The sequence below is a fragment of the Gouania willdenowi genome, chromosome 19 (assembly GCF_900634775.1).
Source record: "Gouania willdenowi chromosome 19, fGouWil2.1, whole genome shotgun sequence".
Taxonomy (NCBI): domain Eukaryota; kingdom Metazoa; phylum Chordata; class Actinopteri; order Blenniiformes; family Gobiesocidae; genus Gouania; species Gouania willdenowi.
In genome coordinates, this window is record NC_041062.1 from 9,994,322 (window position 1) to 10,009,744 (window position 15,423).

A 15,423-nucleotide genomic window follows, 5' to 3' on the forward strand; every position below is an offset into this window, starting at 1 on the left:
TGTTGTTCTTCAGACGTTTTAGGAGCAGAAAGATTCAATTCTGCAGAAAGACAAGGACTTGGTGATGTCAGTACTTTTAATACGTCTTGTGAACATGTTTCCAAACATTTTCTTATAATAATAACCCGTATTTCCTCCCGTAATGTTTACGTTGATTCTCCTTCTGTAGACAAACTGATAGAAGGCTGTGCTCAGAACTAATCAGTCATTAGATAAAATGGATACAATATTCTCCAAAACACCACGTAAAATGTCGTGTGATGTTTTCTCAGCGGAGACAATACAAAGAGAAAGTTGGAGTCATATTTGGTATTTCATCAAGAGACGAGAGTAACCGTGGTTGTTATTTTTCAGTAAAACCCTCTGGTTGTCCACCGTGGGAAAAATCAGAAAATGTAATTCATTATTAAAGTATTAATAGTTGTATGGTGGGAGGGGCTAAAACATCAGAATGTTGCAGGTTGGACAAACTGATGATGTGTGGTCTTCTGTGTCGTCTTGTCTTTAAAGTCACATTAAGAAGAAAGTCACTTTCCCACGACAGTGTAGTGGTTTCCCTTTTAACCAGCTTTGGTTTTGCCAACATTCACATAAACTTACCACATGTTTAAAAGCTGCAAGTTCAAAGGAAGCTTCCACCCTTTTTTCTACTACTTTGTCCTCATTTTGTATGTATCTCCCAGCCTGAACCTTTGTTTAAGTCGTCCATCGTATAAGTTATCTAGAAAAATTAACTCTTTAGAAAAGTTTCTCCACAGTCTGAGTTTTCCTGTGATCCAGTCACGGCTCAGAGCAGAAGAAGGAGGAGGAGGAGACCAACAGCAGCATCTCCATTCGTTTCCTGAACGCTTCATACGTGCTGCTGAATTCTCCCGCGTGTCCCTCCACTTGTCACCACAGAATTACGTTGGCAATGTTAGCAAAGCCTGGATCGTCCCTCAGCTTCCAGTACGAGTCGTTGGTCAACCACACGTCCCGTTCACTGGAATCCTTGGTCCTTCTGCAGGAGGAGACGAGCAAATAATCCAAATATTACGGCAACAAATCTAAATAATACACTAAAAAATCTAAGATACACCGAATATAAATTAAGGTATGGCGTTCCACAAGGATCAGACTTTGGTACCAAAGTTTTCTTTATACAACAATAAAAAAAAAACCCAAAACATGAATTTCAACCTAAATTAAACTGCATAAATGAATACAAAAGAAATGTCATAAGTTTAACGTCAAAAGTATTTGTGACATTAAAATGTGGAACTATCAGGCTTTCTTTATTTGTTATCGAGAGCGATAATTCCAAACAAGATGATGATAAAGTGATGTTTAAAGGGGTCAGACGGGGTCAAAGGTCACTGACTTGAAGAAGCGTGGTTGGTGCTCCTCTCCTCTCCTGCTCAGCTCCTTCCTCCTCTCCCTCTGACGCTCCTCAATGGCATCTTTCTTCCTGTCGGTCTCCTCCACTCGTCCCTCCTCCAGCATCCTGAAACAAGGAGAAGGAAACAAAGACTTCCGTGAGCTGGGTTTTGACCGTTGTGAGACAGGTTAGTTTTACCTTACTGATGATGTGTTGTTGCTATAGTAATCCTGCTCAGCAATCGGAGGAACAGAAACTGGTACGTCTTCTATTGATTAATTGTCTATTTTCAAATGTTTAACACAGGGGTTCTCAACCTTGGGGTCGGGACCCCATTTGGTGTTGCAAGAAACTGGGCAGGAGTGGCCAGATGCCTTTATGAAACAGAATATTTCTCGAACAATTTGAGCCAATTTTTGCTTGTTTTTACCCTTTTTCTGCAACTACACCAAACTTGCCATATGTTAACCTTTTTTCATCAATTTTTCTTGCCATATTTTGGTTCCTTTTAATGCATTTTTTCTACATTAATCCCATTTCTGCCACTTCACCGTCAAGTTTCAATGCCCTTTCTGCACATTTTTTCCACTTTCAATACATTTTCAGCACTTATAAAACCTTTCCACCACTTTTCCACCTAATGTTACATATGTTGACCCATTACTGTCACTTTTAATCTCTTTTAATCATATTTCATGCTTATTTTTGCCAATTTTACTACCTTCACCATTTGTCATGCCCATTATTTGCCAGTTTAAACTAATTGTTCCACTGTTGACACTATGAACCCTTTTCATCACTTTTTCTCTCCGTTTTTCCCCACTCTAATTTGCAATTTTTATCTAATTTCTGTGGTGTTTAAAATCCCATTTCACAACCTTTTCCACCATTTTTGGTCTCTTTGAACCCATTTTATTTCTGATTAAAACAAGGATTGCCATCTTTAAGATTATTATATGTTATGGCCCAAATAACGGTAAACTTCCTGGATAACAGTGGATATTATTCAGATGAATAAATAAATGTGGTTGTCACAGATTTATAGAACAATGGACCATTCAAAAAGATCTCTCCTTAATTCCCCGTTATAGATGACCCTGTCTCCACATGACTGTTCTTCGATATTCATGTCTGTGTTCAACTCTCAGGAACCTTTATTTTGGGGGTCGTGGGCAGAAAAGGTTGAGAACCACTGTATTAACAGATGATGTAGTTATTTTCTCACCTCTGGTCAGGTCTCAGCCTACTGTCACTAGGGGGCAGCAGTGGTTTCAGCTCCTCTGTGAGCTCGTTCAGCTCGAGGGCGAAGGAGGAGAATCCGTAGTAGATCTGATGATCCTTTGGCTGAGGATCTGCACGCACACAAAAACCTCTGAGTTAGCGAACACCACGCTAACACGTACACGGTGAGACTGCCCTGTTTTTTTTTTTTTTTATCTATTTGTTGAATCAATAAATAAATAAACTCACTTGGCTTCCAGACGCACTTGGGGGTGGGCAGCGTGTCACAGAAGATTCCCTCGTGCCACAAACCTCCAAACCTGTGGATGACGCTCCCACTCTGATCCAGAACCGTTCCCTGAACCTCATTCCTGTTGGAGTCAGAGCCCCAGTAACGGGACTGGAGTAGAGACGCATGTCAGTGTGGGACAGAGAGAGAGTGGGGGCACGAACAGCTACGAGGTTTCCCTTCACCTTGACGAAGGTGATCTTGCAGGTGCAGGCATCGCTCTTCAGGTTCCTGATGGTCACCTCTCCATAATGTTCCAGATATCTCTGCTGACTCAGCACGTTGTGCACGCACGTCACCACTTTGTTCCACTCGTAGTGATCTCCATACCTGCGCACACATACACACACGGACTCTAATGTGGATGGGAACCTTTTCAATTATCTGAATTTAATAGCATAGCATAGCATAGCATAGCATAGCATAGCATAGCATAGCATAGCATAGCATAGCGTGCCACATATTAGCATAGCACACATTAGCATAACATAATATAAATTAGCATAGTATAACATAGATTAGCATAGCACACATTAGCATAACATAGTGTACATTAGCATAGTATAACATAGATTAGCATAGCATAGCATATCATAGTGTACATTAACATATCATAGTGTACATTAACATAACATAACTTAACATAACATATAGCAAAGCATAAATTAGGATAGTAACGTAAACTATAGTGATAATGTATCATGTGCTGACCTGGGCAGGGTCACGTTCACCATTCCCGTTGGAAGGATCTCCAGTGATTTTCCCCAGAACTTGTTTTTCCATCTTTGATCTGTTCAGAGGAAAAAACAAATGCTCATTAAGCTTCTCATTGGCTGAGAAACAAACACACACAGATCGCTCAGACCTTGCCAAAAGGAGAAGTTTTCAGAGTCTGCGTGGCAGGCGGAGACAGGCGGATGGTGCAGAACCTGAAACGTTATCGTACAGGTGAGGTCAGAGAACTGTGAGAGACGTGGAGGAGATGTTTATGGTTCACCTGCTCACTGATGAAGCTGAAGCCTCGCTCCTCACTCTTAAACTCAAAGGTTTCTCCCAACACGGGGTTAAAGGGCTTGTAGCGGTTCCTGAACGTAGCGGTGGCGTAACCGGAGATGGCGAAGGCAGCAATATAAAGCTAAGGGAGGAGGAGCAGAGGAAGTAAGTGACACTGTGATTGGTTTAAAGTATCAGGACGTGCAAAGGAAGGCTCTGATTTGTCAGAGCAGAGGAGCTAAGAAGCCACGTGTGGTCCCAGAGCCGTAGCTCGGTGACCTCATAGATCAGAGAAACATGAGGGGTGAATTCAGTCAGTTTGATTTGTGAGTTCTGATATTTTTCAGAGGCAGATCAAAGCGTAACCTTGTCCTGTTGGTCATGAGACCATACCATTTTCTGATCATACCAATCTCTGACATTCTCTGACTGTACCGTACCATTCTCTGATCGTATCATTCTCTGATCGTACCATTCTCTGAAGGTACCGTACCATATTCAGACCATCGTCTTCTGATCGAGAGGTTGGGGGTTCGATCCCAGTACCTGACTATGTGTCGAAGTGTCCTTGGGCAAGACACTGAACCCTAAGTTGCTACTGGTCGACTAGCGCCTTGCATGGCAGTCCTGTCCCACTGGTGTGTGAATGTGAGAGGGATTGGGTGAATGAGCTGTTATGTAAAGCGCTTTGAGACTGCTTCAGTGTGGGGATAAAGCGCTATATAAATTTACCATCCTAGACCGTATCATTTTCTGACCATACTGTACCTTTCTCTAACCGTACCCATTTCTGACCGTACCGTACCCTTCTCTGATCATATCGTTCTCTGACGGTACCATTTTCTGACCGTAGCATTCTTTGATTGTATCATTCTCTAACCGTACCATTCTGTGACCATACCATTCTCTGATAGGGGTCTGCGGTGCTGTTAGCGGTGTCCAGTAGCTCACTGTACTCCAGCTCCTCACACAGCCTCTGCAGCAGGTTCACGGGTTCATTTAGGGCTGCTGGCATGGAGACCCGGGCCAGGTCTTTACCTAAGGAAACAGAGCACACACTCAGCTCCTCGCACACACACCGAGGAGCGGTCCATCCTCACCTATGTTGTTGTAGAGGATAGCCATCAGGCCCACGTGGCTGTTGTCTGGGCACGGCGCCGGGAGCCTGGTCCGATGGCCCCTACTGTTGGGAACCACGCTGTTGGGGGTCCTGGAAATGCTGGCGCGGTACTTTCTAGTGGCTGAAGCTGCAAGAAAAAGACGTTTTATTCACGTAAGAGTGAATGAAAAGGTGTTTCAATAACACATCAAACATGATTGTATCTGAGCTGAGGGTCACATGATCACGTTATGATTTTGTGTTTTTATGTTGTCATTTTGTTCTGTGTTTTTGTTTACTTTTGGGTTATTTTGTGTATTTTGGAGTTATTTTGTATGTTTTCTGTCATTTCGTGTATTGGTTTTGTAGTCAACACTGAAACATGAAGGTAGCAGTTCTTTAGTTCACAAGAAGTATCTGAGCTCAGTGAACTCACCGTGTCCTTCCTCAGGTTCTGAGTTGGTGGAGCTACCGTCGCTGAGGCCGGATTCCTCCGACAACTCAAAGGAACTTCCACAAACCACCACGTCATTGGCATCAAAGTATTCTGCTGCTGAGTCAGCGATGGAAGGGGGACCGGGCCCTGAACGCCTCACAGACCCCGGCTGTAAGACAGCAGGAGATAAAGAACCAAGAGTAACCAGCAGAGAAACCCCCCACCCCCCGTGTGAACCTTACCTGAGCCAAAGTGTTGTTGCTTTCCCACACTTCCTGCAGCTTCTGCCTCTCCTGGGACAGAGCGTTGTGCACCAACTTCAGAGTAGTGAAGACTGGAAGAAGTAGAGGACCCAGTCTTTTAATTTATTATCAATTCACTCAGTGAATAACTTTATTTAAACAGGCGAGCGTTCAAGAACAAGTTCCCAAAGGTGCCTTAAAATGTGAATTATATCAGTTTTTATCTATAAAAAAAAACAAACTGTTTCCCCATTTAAAACCTTCCAGTGACTAAAATGTAATTTCATTGCTCTGTAACATGTGCAATGACAAACTCAACTCAGTGTAGACAGATTTCCCTGAGTATAAGTCGCAAATTATCTGTGGATTTTTTTCAGCCTAAATTGCCATCTAGTGAGTAAAATGTGAAATTATATCAGTTTTTATATTTAAAAACCAGTTTCCCCATTTAAAACCTTCGTGTGCAGACAGATTCTATGTATTTCCCTGAGTATAAGTCGAGACTTATACAACAGAGTGAACCATCTGTGGATTCTTTCAGCCTAAAAGGCCATCTAGTGAACAAAATGTGAATTCTGAATCTGAGCTATGAAGAAACTCCCCAGATGTGTTTCTCTCACCTTTCAGGGACACACTACAGATGTCCTGCTGGATCTTCTTTCCCTCCGGCGAGGGAACGGTGGGCGGAGTCAGCTGTGTGAACACGTAGTCGGGAACGGACGGGACCGACGTCCCGAAGTGGGAGGAGCTGCTCAGGTGACTCGAGGAGAGCTGTGACGTGAAGATGACAAACATCGCGGAGGGAATTTATCGCCAATCATAATTTACTCATCACACAGTCACTAAGTCTCAGCATTTAACAAAAACAAATGAAGTGACAAAACAACAATCTCACAGCACGGCCACAAACACGTGATTGTCTGGTCACATAACAACATTTAGAATAACTACAGAAATCAGCTTTAATACAGGAGACAACAAAGCTTGGTGGGTTGTTCTTATTGTTGCTGTTTGTGGTGTATTTGTTGTCATTTTTCTGTTTTTAAAGTCAATTTGTGTATTTGTGACGTCTTTATGTGTTTTAGGATCATTTTGTGTTTATATCAGTTGTGCTGCCCTGTTATGTGAGTTAATGGCGCCACCCAGTGGTTTATTTGTGTGACGCAGCTTTACTTTACCCAGGATGCATTACAGGTAGAATCCGGAAAAAAAACGGATTAAACTCACTTTTCTTTGTGTAAAGTACTAAATGTGTGTCTGTCGGTGTCACCATGGGCTGCTCGTGTGTGTGTTTCTGTTGTGTGACGTTTTGTCTCAGTTAAAAATGTGTAAACGTGTTTCTAACCGTGACGCTAATTTCGTTAGCATGGTAATGGCGTTTTAAGTTGTGTGTTAGCATTAAGCTAACTGAAGTTTGTGGATCTTTTTTGTACATGTGTGTGATATTGTGAGCAGTTTGTTGCTTTGTGTGCAGTTTTTTTAATGGCTTTCGGTTTTTAGTGTCTTTGAAAAAGAGTGAAACAAGCCCAGTGTCTTACATGTTAGTTAGCTTTAGGGGGCGCTGTTCTGACTCACTCTACATTTTTTAGACCAGGGGTTCTCAACCTTGGGGTCGGGAGACACTGGGGGGGATCTCCAGATGCTATCAAGAAACTAGGAATGTTTTTTTTAAACAATTTGAGCCCATTTTTGCTTATTTTTACCCTTTTTCTGCAACTACACCATATTCTCCATATTTTACCCTATTTTTGTCACTTTTTATTGGCATTTTTTTGCTCCTTTTACTGCACAATGCTACATTACTTCGATTTCTGACACTTCTCCATCAAATTTCATTGCCTTCTGCACATTTTTTACACTTTCAAGATATGTTCAGCACTTATAAACCCTTCACACCATTTTTCCACCTAATGTCACACACGTTGACCCATTATTGTCACTTTTAACCACTTTTCCACATACTTCATGATTATTTTTGCCAATTTAACCACATTCACCATTTGTTCCAAAAAAGTTGTTCCAAAATTGACACTTTGAACCCACTTTTGTCCACTCTAATTTGCAACTTTTAACCAATTTCTGTGGATTACCATCTTTAAGATGACTATATACTACGGTCCATATACTGGTAAACTTCCTGAATAACAGTGGATATTATTCAGATAAATAAATAAATGTGGTTATCACAGATTCATAGAACCATGGATCATCATGTTGCTGACTTTACGAATGTGCCCTAAAAATCTCTCCCCTTTGAGAACCACCGATCTAAACAACATCACAGCTATGAGGAAGTATCTGAAAGGGGAACTACTTCAAACACATGATTAGAAATGTGTGAATGCATTAAAACAAATACGTTTTCCTGTTTTTATCAGAGAATGAACACATTATGCTCCAGTAACTGATAATGTCGTCATGTCCAATGGTTTTAATGTTTCTGCTCATTGGCCACTCACCGATTTCGTAATCCCACGAATAGGCTATGGATTGGATTACAGAGAAAGGCCTCAGAATGTCACATGATTTAATCCCAGAAACAATAAAACGCCATCAATCAATTATATTTTCTATTGTTGGTAAAAGTTTTAAACTAGGGATGCACCATAACTACTGAGCCAATTGGACGGCCTGATGAAAATAGCCACACCCCTTCACCCTTTGACTCTGCTCAGCCAGGGTATAGGAGCAGGAATGCTTGTTTTTTTTTTTTTTTTTTTGCTTATTAAAGTGATTAAAGTGTTATTTCTGGTGCATCACTTAGTTCAAACAAGATGACTTAGTGATGAATGAAAGCTGCTATAAATGTTTCTCATACCATTCCCAGAGCCTCCACACGCGACAGAGTACGAGAGTGACCCCACATCTTCCCCGACTTGGACTTCTTTGGCTTTTCCAATGACAGATTCTGCAGCGACGGATGGTAAACATGCATATATTATTGATCATGTAAAGTATGTATATATTGGACTATAGCCCCCCTGTGCTCACCTGTATGCTGATGATGCGCTGCAGCTCTCCGTTAGTAAAAGCCTGTCCGGCCTCCAACGCCTGAAGCCTCTGGATCAGAAGCTGCAGCTCCGACAGCTCCAGGTGACAACGATTGAGCTCTGAGAGAGAAACGGCTTCAGTGAGCCTGTCACACTGCTTTATGCATAAAGATGTAACTCCTTGTTTTAATCAGAAATGAAATGGGTTCAAAGGGACCAAAAATGATGAAAAAGGTCGTGAAATGACATTTTTATAACCACACAAATTAGTTAAAGTGCTGAAAATGTCTTGGAAGTAGAAAAAATGTGCAGAAAAGGCATAGAAATTTGATGGAGAAGTGTCAGTAATGGGAGTAATGTAGCAAAAATGCATTAAAAGTAGCAAAAATATGGCAAGAAAAGGTGACGAAAATAGGTTAAAATTTGGCAAGTTTGGTGAAGTTGCAGTTTAAGGGTAAAAATAAGCAAAAATGGGCTCAAATTTTTCGGAAAAAATTCTTGCATCTGGCAACCTCCTCCCAGTGTCGCGTGACCCCAAATGGGGTCCTGACCTCAAGGTTGAGAACACCTGCTCTACTGCAGCACATTGTCGCCTACGTTTCAATGCAACTGAAGGACGGCCCACTTTAATGCACTAACGTACATACTTCTCGTAAGCTTTGGTGAAGGAATATGACACATCAGCTCTAGCTCCGCCCCCCTCCTCCTTCAGGTGTGTGATTTACCTTGAACGCACGTGTCTGGGTCGTAACTCCGCTGCAGCCAATCTGAGACTTTGGTGTTGACTGCGGTGTCGGCCAATGGCAGGACGTCCACCGCCCGCTCAGAAGAGGAGCTCTGAGGAAACCAAACAGCTAGAGTGAGCCTGGGAATGTGAGCCAGGGATGGAGGGGGCATGTTTAATGAGTTGATGGTTGTCACCAGGTCTCCATTCCTCTGAGGGTCAGACTGGTTCTGGTACTGGTTCTGGTACTGTGGGACACTGCTGGACTTCTTATAGAGACGATGAGCTTGTAGTTTGGTGACCCAGATGTAGAAGATATCTGCGCTCTTTGCCTTGGACGAGAAAGGAAAACAGTACATCTGTTATCATAGGGGGCGGGGGCCACAAACATGTGACTGTATCTGATCTGAGGGTCACACGATCAACATTCATGTCAGCATTAGAATAACGACCAACCAGAGCATTAACACAGGAAACTACAAAGAGTTTTGTGTGTTTTTGTTGGGATTTGTTTGTTTTTTATGCACATTTTGTGTGTTTCAGTGTCATTTTGTACAATTTTCAGTTATTTTTCTGTATATTTGTAGTCATCTTGTATAAAGTTAATTTAGTCTTCTTTTCTGAAATATAATGTAAGGTTTCATTTATTCAGACAACGTTTTTCTACGGTGCCTAGACGCCTCTGAGGAAGACTGGCGATGGGCAGTCGTAGCATGTCAGGAAATCAAATTTCCTGGAAAAAAGTCGTCTGAATAAATGAAACCATTACATAATAGTGGTTTTGTGTGTTTTCTGAGTACATTTCTGTTTTCTTTTTGTCCTTTGTGCTGCTTTCTATGATTTTGTGTCATTTTGCTCTGAGACAGAGGATAAGATAGGATTAGTTAAGTTAAGATGGGACAAGATGAATATAAGACAAGTTTAAGATAAGATTTTAAAAAGAAAGGAGTGATATACGTCATGTTATGATGAGATAATTGTGGTTAAGTTAGTTTTATGTAAGATAAGATGAGAGAAGTTTAGAATAAATCAAGATTAGGATCATTAAAGTTGTGTTTGAATAAGATAAGCTCGGATAAACTAAGTTAGGATCAGGTAAGATCAATCTTTAGATCTTTATTCGTGTGTTGTAGAATAACTCATCTCTTGACTAAAGCTGATAATAATTCAGGATTTACCTTCATGTGGTAGAGGATGTGTCCTGCGTCCAGGTCGATGCGGTTGGATTTCTTGTTGATGGACATGACGGCCGAGCTGACGTCCAACGAGCCCTGAACTCTTCCTCTGGGAACCTATGAGAGCAGAGAAACCATCAAGTACTGAAGAATAGAGGTATGGCAGGTGGGGCGCGACAAACAGGAGCACATTTTCAATTTCATGGCAATCTTATAAAATGTCTATCTTTATTACTAAACAAAACACCTACACACAAAGAACTAAAGATGTAGCAGAAATTAAAAGAGCATTAAATGATTAGACTGCATTAAATATGGACCAAGAACATAATGTAACGTGGAGCTCAAGTGTAAAAATGATGATTTACGTCAGTATTTGAAGTGAAGCAGAACTATAAACAAACTTTTAATAGACTTTTTAAAAAAATGGGTGCAGGTGTGGTTTGAAAGTTCATCTTCCTTCAAAGTGGGAAATACCAAAAATGTTTGAGAACCACTGACTCACATCGTGTTGATTCTTGGAGTAACGTAGGATCCCAGACTCCAGCACAAAGTATCTCTGAAAATCAAACACGGTTCTGTTGAGCTTGATGTTCTGAAGACATTAAAAAGAGTCAGGTGTGCGTCACCTTGTGCCAGCCCTTCAGGGGCCACTTCCTCCTCTTCAGAAGATAACCTTCACAATTCCCTGGGGCCGTTATTTCCCGAGTGCTGTCGTTCACAGCTTGTGGGTCAACGTGAAGGTCGTCCATCACCTCCCAGTCTTTGACCATCTATGTAAGAAACAGACCCCATCACAACCTCACTGGTTCTGTGTGACTCCGCCCCCTACAGGGAGGCACCTGTCTGACTCTCACCTGTCTGGAGTGGCGAGACGACAGCGTGCTGCTGCTGCGAGAATGTGACGGTTTGTTCCACGATGGAGACGTTTTCTCCAAACCACTGGCCAGAGACTGGCTACGATGGAGTGAAGAACCTCCATGAGAATCCATCACTGGAACATCAGAAGATCACTGTAGACTAGAGAGGACATCCTCTGTTAGAGGCCACGCCCTCCTATATATTATTATTTTTTTCATGCATAGTTGTATAGAAAAATGTGCAGTAAATTGTGTTTAATTGACGTGAGGATTTTGAGGAAGTCCTTGAAAAATATTCTCCCTGTAAAATGATGCCTTCAAGAAGCTAAGAATATTTTTGGAACAATTTGTGCAGTTTTTTGATTTTTTTTTATTTCCATCACTTTTTCTTGTCATATTTTTGCTCCTTGTAATAAATTTTTGCTAAATTAGTCCCATTTCTGACACTTCTTTTCCACCTATTGTCACATATGTTGACCCATTATTGTCACTTTTAACCTCTTTTTTTAATTTTTTTTTTATACCATATTTCATGCTTATTTTTGCCAATTTAACCACATTCACCATTTGTCATGCCCATTATTTGCCAGTTTAAAGTAATTGTTTCAATATTGACACTTTAGACCCTTTTTACCACTTTCTCTGTCCGTTTTTGTCTACTATAGTGTATTTTACAACTTTTAACCAATCTCTATGGTTTTTAAAATCCCATTTCATCACCTTTTCCACCATTTTTGGTAACTATTAACTCATTTTTTTCTGATTAAAACAAGGATTTCCATCTTTAAGGTGACTATATATTATGGCCCAAATAATAATAAACTACCTGGATAACAGTGGATATTATTCAGATGCATAAATAAATGTGGTTATCACAGATTCATAGAACAATGGACCATCATTTTGCTGATTTTATGGATGGGCCCCAAAAATCTCTCCCCTTTATTCCCCCTTATAGATGGACCTGTCTCCACATGACTGTTCTTCAATGTTCATTCATGTCTGTGTTCAACCACCTTCAGCTACAATGGGGGTCCCCAGTCTTTGGGACCCTTATTTTGAGGGTCGCAGGTTGATATAGAGAACTGGTTATTTATGTGGTGGACTGGTTAGTCCTGGTTGGCACACACTCAGGAGGTGTAAAACCAGCTCCAGGAGTCAACGTGAACAGGTTAGAGCAACTCAGGGAAATCAGAGAGGACTCTGGGTAATCCACTTATCTAACACAGGGGAGAGCTCAGCGAGAGATTCAACCTCTGATGTCATGAATGTTACCTGAGGTCATAGCAGCGAGTCTGAGACTGAGGGTCGTAAAAGATCAGAAAGTGAAACTATGACTTTTACACCTGAACGTCTGAGCAATGAGAGTTAAGGCTGGAACAGGAAGTGACATACTTTAAAGTTTAAACCAAAGGGATTCAACCTGCAGCTCTCGAGCCACATACGGCTTTTAAGCTCCCGTGTTGAGGCTTCCAGTGATTTCATCCAATGGCTGGGCTTTCTTTCCCTTTGGACCAATCACTGCACTGCTGCACACGCCGTGAGAAACTAAATTAACTGGTGATCATGTTAAGTGGTGACTTAGTCCATTTGTTTAGCTAGTGCTCAGCAGAAGTCAGTCATCAGTTAATATAGACTCCAGTTTGAGCAGAACACCATTGAAAGCTCCAAACCTGCTGATATGATGTTCCCGTGACATGAGGTCATGACCGTGACATCAGAATGTGGAAACGAGGTGTGTGCGACGCTGTGTGTGGTGTTGTTGTGTGTTTCTAAAAGGTACATGTTGTGTTGTGTAACTTGCCCACAGAGGCACGTGCTGGAAACAGGATGAAAGGATTGGAAGCTTTCTGAGCTGCAGCATGTACAACAACATATATACACTACCGGTCAAAGGTTTTAGAACACCCTAATTTTTCCAGTTATTTATTGCAATTCAAGTCGTGTAAGTCCAAAATAATGTACATTTCATAATTGTACAAATAGGCCTTTTTCAGGGAACACAAAGTGGGTTAAGTAATGATTTAAAGCTGTTCTGCAGCAATGAAGGTTGAATCAGCCTTGAAAGCTGGTGCTACTCATTCCTACAGGTGTTCCAACTTTTCCTGGTTACTTACAACAGTATTGTTCATGGATTCCATGATGTTTTTTTTCAACTCAAATTGCTTATTTTTTCTATATGCTTTCATTTCAGAGTGCAATGACACAACAAACTGAATAATTTTCAGTAAAAAACTGGAAAAAGTGTGTTGTTCTAAAACCTTTGACCGGTAGTGTATACATATATAAATTAAATGAAATATATATCTATGCATGAATATATAGAACAAAGTGCACACCTGCTGCTGTCTCCATGCTAATGCTACAGTTAAATGCTTCCAATGATCCATGTTTATCAGTCATATACTTTCACTATTCATCAGTTGTTTTTGGGGCTTTTTTTTGTTGTTGTTACATCTGTTGAAGTGACTTATTTATTTATTTAGTGCAGAATGGTGAGGGCAGGAGAAGATCAGAGCGTTAAGATGCACAGATTATGTTTCTATTTCCTGCAGCACATTTTACCAACAGTCGCATCACAGGAAAATACGCTTTTATTGTGAAATTTGCACCTTTAGTCATCATTACATCCCACTATATAGATATAAATCTATTGTAATAATGATAACAAAAAGGTTTGGATGTTTGTGTAAAAACTATTAAAGCTCAAAGCTTTCTATCGTTAATGATGGAGTGAATACTTTTGATAATAATAATGATATTGATCCTGTAAATCTTTTTATTATGAAAGTGTGAGCAGGTGGTGAGGGAGCAGATTCTCACCTGAAATCCAAGCTTGTCACTCATGTTCTGATGAATCCACTGAGAATATGATCCCGCCTCCAGGAAACTGCAAAACACCCACATTTCTTCTTTTCTTCTTCCTTTAAAACATCAGCTGGAGACGTGTTTGTCAGCACATATTTTAGTTCTATTTGTGAGGACGTTAATCCCCACAGGCTCAGCTCAGTGTGTCCAGGCTGCTGGGATTGATCCGCATTAGCTGGATTATTACAGCCACTGTCTGTCAGTAGAAGAGAGGAGGCTCCTCATCCAACCAAAGCATCCAACCACCCAAAGGAAAACATCCAACCAAAGGAAACCGTGCTGAGGATCAAACAGATCTTTAAAGTTAATCATTTACTATTTTACAACAGTGGAACTTTAAGAAATAATGTAAAACCCAAGCAGCAGAATGTGATGCAAGAAAAGAGAATATTTTACTGGGTAAAAAAATAAATACATGGATCAAATTTAATTAAGAATAAACTAAAAATGTAATTTCAAATTGTTATTTCACATTTGAACATTTTTGTCTGTTATACATTTTAGCCCCAATTTTACATGTTTTTGCCTAATTTTATGCATTTCTAAAAATTTAAATGTTTGCCTTGAAATCCCTAAATTCTAAACTTTTGTCTTCATTTCTTTTGTTTGAAATCTTTGCCTTTGCCTTGTTTTTCTTGAGTTTTACATTTTTCTCTTAAATAAATGAATACATTAAAAAAAAAAATTAATATTTAAATTGAAATGTAAACCCTACAATTGTTCTACATTTTTATCTTAAATTTGTTTTGAATTTAGTTAAAATAAATGAAATTTATTTTTTTAGTTAAAAAAAACCGATGTGATGCATAATCAGCGGCATTGAAGTCAAAAATAGTTGAAAAAAAAAATGTATGAATTATAATTAAATAAAGTGAAATTGTATTTATTATTTCAGTAAAACAATGTGATAAAAGACAAACTGCCCGGGCTGATGCTTAATTTCACTACATTGTAGTAAAAATAAAATGTAAAGTAAAAAGATAAATAGCAAAACATACAAAACAATGTAGGCCAACAGCTTAAAGGTCAAAATAAAAATATATTATTTATATATTCCTTCAAGACTTTAGATTAAGTGATAAAAAAAAAATAAATGAATAAGATGCATTAGTAAATCCCCTTCAAAATAAAAGCACAGACTCCATCTTTTGTTTTGCTTTTTCACAATA

The 15,423-nt window shown here is 40.1% G+C and overlaps 1 protein-coding gene and 1 long non-coding RNA gene across 2 annotated transcripts; one reads left to right on the forward strand and one right to left on the reverse strand.

Annotated features, from left to right (window-relative positions):
* Positions 1 to 859: 859 nt before the first annotated feature.
* Positions 860 to 14,240, reverse strand: osbpl7 (oxysterol binding protein-like 7). The gene is made up of 23 exons (XM_028476223.1): positions 14,210 to 14,240; positions 11,384 to 11,546; positions 11,156 to 11,299; positions 11,024 to 11,085; positions 10,530 to 10,635; positions 9,549 to 9,683; positions 9,353 to 9,464; positions 8,629 to 8,747; positions 8,456 to 8,545; positions 8,097 to 8,120; positions 6,258 to 6,408; positions 5,638 to 5,729; positions 5,396 to 5,564; positions 4,961 to 5,107; positions 4,762 to 4,898; positions 3,865 to 4,002; positions 3,733 to 3,796; positions 3,579 to 3,657; positions 3,053 to 3,197; positions 2,828 to 2,978; positions 2,583 to 2,709; positions 1,361 to 1,483; positions 860 to 1,000 (listed from the first exon to the last, which is right to left on the reverse strand). The coding sequence occupies exons 2-23, from the start codon at positions 11,516 to 11,518 to the stop codon at positions 892 to 894; spliced, it is 2,559 nt and encodes an 852-aa protein (XP_028332024.1). The 5' UTR covers positions 11,519 to 11,546; positions 14,210 to 14,240; the 3' UTR covers positions 860 to 891.
* Positions 6,752 to 11,570, forward strand: LOC114481410 (uncharacterized). Its single transcript, XR_003676243.1, has 4 exons — positions 6,752 to 6,831; positions 8,465 to 8,560; positions 10,543 to 10,683; positions 11,361 to 11,570. It is a non-coding gene; the product is annotated as an uncharacterized LOC114481410 (long non-coding RNA).
* Positions 14,241 to 15,423: the final 1,183 nt, after the last annotated feature.

Bases quoted from the DNA above. Each gene is read 5' to 3' on its own strand.
- osbpl7 (XM_028476223.1), bottom strand. From the start codon at position 11,518: ATGGATTCTCATGGAGGTTCTTCACTCCATCGTAGCCAGTCTCTGGCC. The intron at 5,565-5,637 runs GTAAGGTTCACA...GCTGTCTTACAG, and splicing joins GCAACAACACTTTGGCTCAG to CCGGGGTCTGTGAGGCGTTC. The intron at 4,899-4,960 runs GTGAGGATGGAC...CTGTTTCCTTAG, and splicing joins TATCCTCTACAACAACATAG to GTAAAGACCTGGCCCGGGTC.